This window comes from Dama dama, chromosome 9, assembly GCF_033118175.1.
Source record: "Dama dama isolate Ldn47 chromosome 9, ASM3311817v1, whole genome shotgun sequence".
NCBI lineage: Eukaryota > Metazoa > Chordata > Mammalia > Artiodactyla > Cervidae > Dama > Dama dama.
The window spans coordinates 37,510,987-37,523,297 of record NC_083689.1 but is presented as its reverse complement, the minus strand read 5'-3'; the positions used below and the strand labels follow the sequence as shown (position 1 = coordinate 37,523,297).

General features: G+C 36.5%; 1 protein-coding gene across 1 annotated transcript in view; it reads right to left on the bottom strand.

The window, feature by feature from the left end:
• The window catches only part of DTWD2 (DTW domain containing 2), an 80,762-nt gene that overhangs the window by 12,547 nt on the left and 55,904 nt on the right, over positions 1 to 12,311 (bottom strand). The window contains exon 5 of the mRNA XM_061150942.1: positions 4,009 to 4,137. Within this exon, the coding sequence (XP_061006925.1) occupies positions 4,009 to 4,137 (129 nt within the window). The remainder of the gene's footprint in view (positions 1 to 4,008; positions 4,138 to 12,311) is intronic.

Below are 12,311 nucleotides of genomic sequence, written 5' to 3'. Positions count from 1 at the left end.
AGTAGAGGTCCCACTGGCAACCCCACTGTACACAGAGTGTATTATGCCATTCTGATTTTGGAGTTTTAAGTACTGATGCAATCACCAGCTATGTGTTTCCAGATAAATTAGGTAATCTCTATTTGCCTCACTTTCTTAATCTGTAAAGTGAGGAATATGTAAGATGTAAAGTCCATCTTACATGGTTATTATTATGGTGGGCTATAATGATACATTTGAAGTGCTTAGCAAACAACTTGATATAAAGGATCATTTTTCTCTATACATTCATAGTATTATATCTGAGGCAATGCAAAGCTATATGAGAGGTTTACTTGTTCAGAAGAACAAAGAAAATCCTCTAGTTACAAAATTAGCTAATTTCTAAAAGTTTATTTGGGGGAAAATCAGGGTTTTGTAAATTCCTTGTCTACAGATGCAAAGTGACAGTTTCAAATGACCATTATTACCAACATCTGGTGATGGAGTAGAACTAAGGCATTTCAGCTACAGCACAAAGCCTTGCCCCATCTAGTTATAAAACTTCATAAGGATTCCAAGGTATGAAAAATCCTCGTACATATTACAAGAGCAGAATGAAAGTCACCAACTTCCCATTCAATTTTTCTGTCAATCTACAGACAAGAACATGAGAGACAAGAAAAGGCAAAACAATGAAATCTTGAAGGGTCTGTTGTCAGGCATTTAACATGAAGTATTCCTACGTTATGCTTCTGATAAAAATGAGGGAACTATTTCTTGTATATTACACATAAGAAAGCAGCCACAAAGAGATTACATGAATTGCTTTCTGGTAAAAACTGATGATGACAAGTGATGAAGTTCTAATTCAAACTTGCTTCAAAACTCATATCATGCTATTTCCCAGTGTTTGAAAACTGCTCAAGAATAAAGGAAAAGAATGGGTCAACAGACTAAGAAAGCCATTCTATGCCAAGTGCTTTATTTTAAGAAGCCCCACTTCTACAGAATGAAGCCAGCTGAAAAATAGTAATTTTTCTCCCCTCATCATCTTAAGGTTATATTAGGATATATCTAATAAAAGATTACTGGGGGAGAAAGGCATGTTATAGCTTTCCTTCCCAGGAAAGAAAGAAAACACCTATTTCCGAGCAGATGTTAATTGTGTTTCTCAGAAGAATGCACCGATTTTTTTTTACTGCAGCTAGATCTAAACAGGCTGACTTGGCGTTATCCCACTAAGAAAGCTAATTGTCAGTCAGATGCAATAATAAGCAACTTGGGATGTCTCATTATGCTTTTTTTCTGCTCATGCTCCTGCTGTTCATCTTATCAGAACCTCCCAAATAACATACCTGACTATCAAACATCCTTTTTCTACTCCTGGTCACTATCCACTATCCCAAGTGACCAAAGCAAAAAGAATGAGAACTTAATGACTTCACTATTGCTTTGGGACCTTATGTTCAGCTTGACCCATTCTGTAAGGTGGGGCTTCTTAAGGAGATGAGAATACCAGACCACCTTATCTGCCTCCTGAGAAATCTGTATACAGGTCAAGAAGTAACAGTTAGAACTGGACATGGAACAACACACTGGTTCCAAACTGGGAAAGGAGTACAGCAAGGCTGTATATTATCACTCTGCTTATTTAAAACTTATATGCAAATAAATAAATAAATAAAACTTATATGCAGAATACGTCATGTGAAATGGTGGACTGGATGAAGCACAAGCTGGAATCAAGACTGCCAGGAGACATATCAATAATCTCAGATGTGCAGATGACACCACCCTTATGGCAGAAAGTGAAGAAGAATTAAAGAGCCTCTTGATGAAAGTGAAAGAGAAGAGTGAAAAAATTGGCTTAAAACTCAACATTCAGAAAACTAAGATTATGGCATCTGGTCCCACCACTTCACGGGAAATAGACGGGGAAACAGTGACAGACTTTATTTTGGGGGGCTCCAAAATCATTGCAGATGGTGACTGCAGCCATGAAATTAAAAGATGCTTACTCTTTGGAAGGAAAGTTATGATGAACCTAGACAGCATATTAAAAAGCAGAGACATTACTTTGCCAACAAAGTTCGTCTAGCCAAAGCTATGGTTTTTCCAGTAGTCATGTATGGATGTGAGAGTTGGATTATAAAGAAAGCTGAGCATCGAAGAATTGATGCTTTTGAACTGTGGAGTTGGAGAAGACTCTTGAGAGTCCCTTGGACTGCAAGGAGATCCAACCAGTCCACGTTAAAGGAGATCAGTCCTGGGTGTTCACTGGAAGGACTGATGTTGAAGCTGAAACTCCAATACTTTGGCCACCTGATACGGACAGCTGACTCATTTGAAAAGACCCTGATGCTGGGGAAGATTGAGGGCAGGAGGAGAAGGAGACGACAGAGGATGAGATGGTTGAATGGCATCACTGACTCAATGGACATGAGTTTGGGTGAACTCCGGGAGTTGGTGATGGACAGGGAGGCCTGGCATGCTGTTGTTCGTGGGGTCACAAAGAGTCAGACTTGACTGAGTGACTGAAGTGATGTCTGCTGTTGGCTGATCCTAGGGTTTTACATCAACAAAAAGGAAAATACAGAGACTTTACAAAAAGCAAGCTTAAACAACAGTTTTGAGTTTCATCTCTCCTTTAAGATACCTAAGTATAGTGTTATTTTCTTAAGAACATACAGAGATTATGGTTAATAAACAAAGATAAGTATAATAATAAACAGATAAGTATAGGGGACTATTAAGTGTGTTTTGCTGATGCAAGGTACATTGGAGTAGGTGATAAAGTTAAGGGAGAGGGAAAAAAGTCTAAGGATACTCCCTGGTCAATTGGAGGAAGGATTTAGGATCCCTCATGAATTTTTTTCCTCAAAGGAAAGAAAGAGAAATTGTCAAGACCCCAAAGTAACTCTACTCACACAGATTCACACAAAAACAGTCTATTCACGATAGCCTACTTCTTCCAAAAGAAGAAAGTCTCCAATCCTGACACAGGACATGGCTTAGGTGGCGGAGAGGAAAAGGGCAATTCAATGCTGCTTCTAGCATTCTTTAACTCTCCTCGCCAGAAGGTCTTTCATCCAGTAATTCTGACCTGAGCTTTTATCCATTATTGGTATTTCCTTCATGGTTAAGGCACACTTTTATAATAGAAATCATGAGGTATGAGAGAGAGAGGAAAAAGGCAGAAAAGAGTATTCTGTATGTATGTGTTGTATGTGTGTGTGTTTGTGTGTGTGTGTGTGTGTGAGAAGAGGGAGTTACAAAACTCCATTTAGTTATGCTCATTATCCTCTGATTTTTCTTCTTGAGTTGAATTTATCAAAAATGTTCACTAATTTAAAAAATCTAACAATTCAGTTTTATTTTGGTTTTTTTTTTCTTGTCATAAGTGGAAAGTTTCTTACATGTTCTAAAAGAATGAGACAGTGAGCTTACTAAAATGTTATTATTTACTAAAGATTATGAATTATATATGAAATCATCAGGCTTTCATGGAAATTAAATAAAATGCTGATTGCAGGTTATAACCTTTTCATATTCAGTAGGCTTTTTTCTCAAAAAAAATTGTATCTCTTTATACTTTAAGCAACGTTAATAAGATAAACAGAAAGTTGATATTTCTCCTCAAATAAAAGTACCAATGGAAAAGACGCTGCTGTAAAATGTTCTTTTAATTAAAAAGAAAAAAGTCGAGTACAAGAGAACACAAATACTAAGAAATACAGAATGCTGAAATATCTAGCCAAGAAAAAACTGTATTTAAAGTTATGCTACTTAAAAACAATTTAGCATACTACAAATGCTGTTTGCACAGCCTAGAATGAATATTTAAATAATGCAATCTGGAATGCTAAACTAACAGAAAAACATCAGCGGAGAAAGGAAGGTTTTAAAAGTACACACATTTCTATCACAGATATAGTCTACTTGTCACTTGAGCTACAAATTTAACAACTTATGCATTTTTTAATTTTCCAGACAAAAATCTAACCGAACACCTACTTTCAAAAACTATGTAACTTTCCAAAGACATACCTCTTGTATGTAGTTATTTTTCTCCAAGATAGAAAGAGCAACAGCTGCACACTCCAGTGTAGAAAGGCACCTATTAGTTGGTTGCGCCCGAATTACGTACTGACTAGAAATGCTAGTTTTTAATTGCACCTGAAACCAAAAACAGAATAAAATGCAATTTTCGTTCTAGGTTTAAAACGTAAGGTCTGTATTTTAAATACTAATTACTCTAATTTCCTTCAAAAATCACCAGTTTATAAATATTAAATGTATCAATATCTTCTGTATATAAATCTTTTCATTATTTTGTTAAAAAGAAGCAAGAAGATAGTTACGCTTCTAACAAAGAAGATAGATTCAAAATATACCCAAATTCCTACAAATCAAAAATAATAAGACTAATAACTCCCTCCCAGTGGGCAAAAGAGTAAACAGACACATCACAGGAGAATATATACAAACAGGTACACATAAAGGGCTCAACATGATTTAATATAAATTAAAATCACAATAAGATGACATCTCATACTCATTACTCCAACTCTTTTGCGACCACATGAACTGTAGCCCACCAGCATCCTCTGTCCACGGGATTTCCAAGGCAAGAATACTGGGGTGTGTTGCCATTTCCTCCTCCAGGGCATCTTCCCAACCCAGGGACTGAATCTGTGTCTGCTGCATTAGCAGGCAGATTCTCTTCCACTGAACCACCAGAGAGGCCCCTTTCACACCCATTAGAACAGTTAAAATAAAAAAGACTAACACCACCAATGCAGCAAATGAAACTCTCATACATTGAATTAGGAATGAAATGGTTTAATCACTTTGGAGAATTAATATTTGGGATTTTTTTATTTTACAGTTTATTCTTCCATTAGTTTTTTAAATGTCTTTGAGGTCTCCTGTTGAATCTTTTTTTTTTTTTAATCTTTTTTAAACAATTTTTTTTTTTTTATTGTGCTGGGTCTGTTGTTACATACAGGCTTTCTCTAGCTGCAGAGAGTGGGGCCTAATCACTAATTTCACTGCAAAGGCTTCTCACTGTGCGGGCTTCTCTTGTTCCAGAGCACATGCTCGAGGCGCACAGGCTTCAGCAGTTGTGCGCACAGGCTTCAGCAGTTGTGGCACGTGGGCTCAGTAGTTGTGGCTCAAGCACGGCTTGGTTGAGCCACAGCACGTGGAATCTTCCCAGACAAGGAGCTGAACCCATGTTCTCTGCATTGGCAGGCAAATTCCCAGCCACTATACCACCAGGGAAGTCCCTTCCATTATTTTTTAAACTAGTAAGTGTGTGTCTGTGTGGATGTGAATGCATATAAACACAGAGACATATATATATCCTCTTTTTAGATAAAAGTAGTAGCATACTACAAATACTTTTCTCCATCAAGATAATATTCTAACTGAGACAGAGTCACACATGAGAAAAGCAATAGAAAAATGAATATCAGAATTTTGGCTCTTTGATTCCAACTTTAATTACATGAAACTCAAGCATTATCCTATACTCATAAGCTATATCCCAAGTCCATACTCTGACCAAAATCATATTTAAGAAAACGTGATGACAAATATGGTTCTTTCACTCTTCTTTTTGGCAAAATTCACAGTGAATTTTGTTTATTGGAATTAATTTTATCTTTGAAAGAAAATGGTGGGGGGAGAGAGAGTTTTATTTCTTACTATGGCTCAGGTGGCTGTATGAAAACAGAATTTGAAATGTCATTTGTTAAAAGATTTCAGAATATCCTTCTCTCTGGGGATTATCCAGTAACTGGATATTAAAAGAGTATATATAACTACTATCTGTTATATTAGTAGCATATATGTTTATTAAAATGCTAATATGATCTCACAGCTCTTCTTTTTATACTTATGTGCTACATCACCTTCAACACATGCTAAATTCAATGAGTAAATGAGCAAAACCAAAAAGAAAACCTGTTGACCCATCTTCTTGAGAAATCACAAGCATCATAATAATTTTTAGAAACTCCCTCATCCACATGAATAAGAGGTCAAGAAAACCCATGGCAAAATTCGCTACTGTAAGAAAGAAAAAAACTAACATATAATAAAAGTATGTTATGTAGAAAGAGGAAATACTAAAAGGATCAAGATGACTATATCAAAGTTGACAATAATTAATTAATTTCAGTCAAGTCATTTAGTTTTTCAGTTCCCGCTCACCTGATAAAAAAATCAGATAGCCAGACATGATGGTATTAAAACCTATGTTTAGTGATGAATCCCAAGATCATATAATATATATGCAATTATAATTCTATATTAATTATATATCATTATGATTAATGTGTATATTATATATCATATATTATGTGTAATTATTATATATAATCTTCATTTTCAATATTTGGAAGCTATGTTGATGCAAAGAATGTTTCACTAATTTTGATCTTGGAAGTTGGTTGTCCGAGGGTAGAAGCTATCTAAGGACTCTTAATATGACTTCTTTAGGAACAGGAGTATCACCGGCTGGTTTAGAATTCTACTGGCACAGGTTGTAAGCCTATCACTTCCACTTTAAAAATAGCCAACTTATCCAAACCTTGCTCCTAAGATGTAGCTTCAATCTTTTCCACTGATTTTCTGGATTAGCTACAATTTTAATTCCTTAAAATTTCTTAAAATCCTTTCGTTCATGTGTTTGTTAGCCATCTGTATGTCTTCTTTGGAGAACAAACACATGAAAAGATGCTCAACATAACTCATTATTAGAGAAATGCAAATCAAAACCACAATGAGGTACCATTACACGCCAGTCAGGATGGCTGCTATCCAAAAGTCTACAAGCAATAAATGCTGGAGAGGGTGTGGAGAAAAGGGAACCCTCTTACACTGTTGGTGGGAATGCAAACTAGTACAGCCGCTATGGAGAACAGTGTGGAGATTTCTTAAAAAACTGGAAATAGAACTGCCATATGACCCAGCAATCCCACTTCTGGGCATACACACTGAGGAAACCAGATCTGAAAAAGACACGTGCACCCCAATGTTCATCACAGCACTGTTTATAATAGCCAGGACATGGAAGCAACCTAGATGCCCATCAGCAGATGAATGGATAAGGAAGCTGTGGGACATATACACCATGGAATATTACTCAGCCATTAAAAAGAATTCATTTGAACCAGTCCTAATGAGATGGATGAAGCTGGAGCCCATTATACAGAGTGAAGTAAGCCAGAAAGATAAAGAACATTACAGCATACTGACACATGTATATGGAATTTAGAAAGGTGGTAACGATAACCCTATATGCAAAACAGAAAAAGAGACACAGAAACACAGAACAGACTTTTGAACTCTGTGGGAGAAGGCGAGGGTGGGATGTTTCAAAAGAACAGCATGTATACTATCTATGGTGAAACAGATCACCAGCCCAGGTGGGATGCATGAGACTCAGTGTTCTTTGCCAACAAAGGTCCGTCTAGTCAAGGCTATGGTTTTTCCAGTAGTCATGTACGGATGTGAGAGTTGGATTATAAAGAAAGCTGAGTGCTTAAGAATTGATGCTTTTGAACTGTGGTGTTGGAGAAGACTCTTCAGAGTCCCTAGGACTGCAAGGAGATCCAACCAGTCCATCCTAAAGGAGATCAGTTCTGGGTGTTCACTGGAAGGACTGATGTTGAAGCTGAAACTCCAATACTTTGGCCACTTCATGTGAAGAGCTGATTCAATTGAAAAGACCCTGATGCTGGGAAAGATTGAGGGCAGGAGGAGAAGGGGACAACAGAGGATGAGATGGTTGGATGGCATCACGACTCAATGGACATGAGTTTGGGTAAACTCCGGGAGTTGGTGATGGACAGGGAGGCCTGGCATGCTGTGGGTCATGGGGTCGCAAAGAGTCGGACACAACTGAGCGACTGAACTGAACTGAACAGCTTTCTTAAAATCATAGCCTTGACTAGACGGACCTTTGTTGGCAAAGTAATGTCCCTGCTTTTCAATATGCTGGCTAGGTTGTTCATGACTTTCCTTCCAAGGAGTAAGCATCTTTTAATTTCATGGGTGCAGTCACCATCTGCAGTGATTTTGGAACCCAAAACAATAAAGTCTGCCACTGTTTCCCCATCTATTTCCATGACATTATGGGATCAGATGCCATGATCTGTTTTCTGGATGTTGAGCTTTAAGCCAACTTTTGCACTTTCCTCTTACACTTGCATCAAGAGGTTTTTTAGTTCCTCTTCACTTGCTGCCATAAGGGTGGTGTCATCTGCATATCTGAAGTTATTGATATTTCTCCCAACAATCTTGATTCCAGCTTGCACTTCATCCAGCTCAGCGTTTCTCATGATGTACTCTGCATATGTTTTAAATAAGTAGGGTGACAATATACAGTGCCTTGACATACTCCTTTTCCTATTTGGAACCAGTCTGTTGTTCCATGTCCAGTTCTAACTGTTGCTTCCTGACCTGCATACAAATTTCTCAAGAAGCATGTCAGGTGGTCTGGTATTCCCATCTCTTTAAGAATTTTCCACAATTTATTGTGATCCACACAGTCAAAGGCTTTGGCATAGTCAATAAGGCAGAAATAGATGTTTTTCTGGAACACTCTTTCTTTTTTGATGATCCAGCGGATGTTGGCAATTTGATCTCTGGTTCCTCTGCCTTTTCTAAAACCAGCTTGAACATCTGGAAGTTCATGGTTCACGTATTGCTAAAGCCTGGCTTGGAGAGTTTTGAGTATTACTTTTCTAGCATGTGAGATGAGTGCAATTGTGTGGTAGCTGAGTGTTCTTTGGCATTGCCTTTCTTTGGGATTGGAATGAAAACTGACCTTTTCCAGTCCTGTGGCCACTGCTGAGTTTTCCAAATTTGCTGGTATACTGAGTGCAGCACTTTCATAGCAGCACTCTAAAGCTGCGCTTCTAAAGGTTTCTAAAAAAAATCAATCTATTTTGTAGGCTTTATGAAACAACCCTAGTCTAGAACAAGCTGAAATAAACTTTTTAGTGACATTCTGAATTCCTTACCAGTGGAAGACACCCATTAAAAACCCTCCTTTCTGAAGCAACCTTTCTTATATGATCTTTCATAAACAGAATTCATTATCTGAGCTTAGGACCTGCCCTTTGAAGGCAAGGTACTAAATGTTTTCTTCTGCTTCCAATCCTTCAACCCACTTCATTCCTTTCATTTCCTCAATTTAGTTCAACACTATGATCTAATAGTGATAAGGGTCCAGCTTTGACATCAGAGAGTTGCCAGTCTGAACACAGACTTAGCCACGTACATGCACAGTGTCATGCACTTGGACAATAATTGCTTTTCTAGAAAATATACTTATATTGTCTCATTCAATTCTCACAAAGACCTTATGAAGTAAGTACTATTATTATCTCAATTTTACAGATGAGGAAAATAAAGTACACTGAGGTGAAGTAACTTACCTGAGGTTCCAAAATCAATCATGGTAAAACAGATAAATGAATTTATAAAGTCTTATTCAAGACCCTCAGCTCTTTATAACTAGGTTAATAATTAAATGGATGAATTCTTCAGCAAATCCCAATCAACAAAACAAAGCTATTCTGATGGAAAGCAAGACTGAGGAACTCCTGAAGAATTTTAGGGTTCTTATGAACAGTTTAAAAAAACAATAGCACAGGGAGGAGTCTTCTCAACAATGAAAGTTTCTCAATAAATATCAATATCTATTGTCTTGCTCCAACCTCATCACACTATGAAGTCTGTACACTTTTTCTAAAACTTAAGATTCCAAGCATATTAAAAAGACATATATATTAAAAACACATATATAAAAGACAGAATATTAAAAAGCAGAGACATTACTTTGCAACAAACGTCCATCTAGTCAAAGCTATGGTTTTTCCACTACTCATGTATGGATGTGAGAATTGGACTATACAGAAAGCTGAGCAAAAAAGAATTGATGCTTTTGAACTGTGGTGTTGGAGAAGACTCTTGAGAGTCCCTTGGACTCCAAGGAGATCCCACCAGTCCACCATAAAGGAGATCAGTCCTGAATATTCATTGGAAGGACTGATGCTGAAGCTGAAACTTCAATACTTTAGCAACCTGATGCACAGAACTGAACCATGTGAAAAGACCCTGATGCTGGGAAAGATCGAGGGCAGGAGGAGAAGGGGATGAGAGAGGATGAGATGGTTAGATCGCATCACTGACTCAATGGATATGAGTTTGAGTAAACTCCGGGAGTTGGTGATGGACAGGGAGGCCTGGCATGCTGCAGTCCATGGGGAAACAAAAAGTAGGACACGACGGAGTGACTGAACTGAACTGAACTGAAAGATTCCAAGGTTAATGTCGAAATTCAGAAAATTTGATAAAAATAAATTGAAAGGGAGCATTAGTTATAGATAAAATGATAATATTAGTGCTACTTCTAAAACACATTATTATTTAATTTTTTTTTCTGAGTTGACCAAAGAAAATTCACTTCTTAAGTGAATGGTAAAGCACAATTCCAAAATTACTAAAACAACTTGTAGAACACATCGGGTTTAAAATTTAGTGCTTTCTTATATTTTAAAGTGATAATAAAGTTACACCACACTTCTTCAACATACAAAAACTTTGATGTTAAAATGCAAACATACAATTCAGAAGTCTAAAAATTAAGCTCTTACAAATTCCAAATTTAAGCAAATCCAAATAATGATACAAATTTCAAATTTTATTCAGTGATAGTCATATATATATTATTTATATATTTCATTTATATATTTAATTATATTTATATATAAATATACTATATATATTTTATTATATATTTAGTCATTTAGACATATCTTGACTAGTGCTTTTTCCTAATAATACCAATATTTAATCTACCATTGTTTTTCACATAACTCCAAGTAATGCATATCTGAAGTCACTGAGAACTATGGGTATGGAAACATCTAGAGAAAGAAAGTAAAAACACATAGATTCACAAGATCACAGAATAGGAAGTTATCATTATAAGTCAAACAGTCTATCTCCTTATTCTAAGATATAATTATTCTTTTAAAACATTATATTGACAGAATTAATATAAACTTTAAAATAATACTGAAATATAATTTATCTTAAATAAAAAAGTTTTATCTGAGTTTCAAAGCCTCCTCTTTAAAAAAAAAAAAAAAAGAATTAATAGAGGCACAAAAACACTTTTCTACAACCTTGAATTAAAATTGATGGTTACAGTCTAGGATACGAAAGCAACCTAGATGTCCATCAACAGATGAATGGATAAGAAATCTGTTGTACACATATACAATGGAACATTACTCAGCCATAAAAAGGAACAAATGTGAATCAGCTGAACTGAGGTAGATGAACCTAAAGCCTGTTACACAGAGTGAAATAAGTCAGAAAGAGAAAAACAAATTTTGCAGATTAATGCATATATACTGAATCTAGTAAAACAGTACTGATGAACTTATCTGCAGGCAAGAACAGATACGCAGACGTAGAGAATGGACTTGGGGACCCGGTGGGGGAAGGAGAGGGTGGGATGAGCTGAGAAAGCAGCACTGACATGCATACACCACCACATGTACAACAGACAGCTAGTGGGAAGCCGCTGGACAGCACGGGGGGCCCGCCTGGCACTCTGCGACCACGTAGGGGGTGGGAGGGGAGGGCGAGGAAGAGCCAAGATGGGGGGGCGTAGACATACAGTCATGACTAATTCATGCTGTTGCACAGCAGAAACCAACGCAACATTGGAAAGAACTATCCACCAATTAAAAATAAACTTTTAAAAACTATAAAAAGAAATGACTGGTTACAATAACTCTTTAGAAGACTACAGTAAATTAACAAAATATGATACCATTAAACAGGTCAGAGAGAAGAATGTCACTACAGATTACAAGCTTTAGCATTACTTTCTGCTAGCCAAATACCTATTTTTTGCAGTAATACTTAATGGAGACAAGTCTCTGTTGAGTAATGCTATAGAAACTAACTTTTGGAACATCTCCTAAAAATGAAATTGTCCAACCTAAGCATATCTACATGTATGCATTTATTCATACTGGGCTTACATCAATTTATATCATTTATTAGGAAACAGAACAGAAACTGATTTAGGATATTAGAAATTGATTTCCTAGTCTCACCTAAGTAATAACCAATTTTATAATGTCTTGCGAGTGAAACATTTTTTCATCAAAGATAAATTTCATTTAACAAAGCTGTCATGGCTTCATAAACAGCTACTGGAAAGTGAATCATAAATTAGCCTAGGTGTGAAATAAAGCACATATTATGCAATTACCTCATAAGTTCAATCTGTCACATAAAACTTTTATTTTAAAATT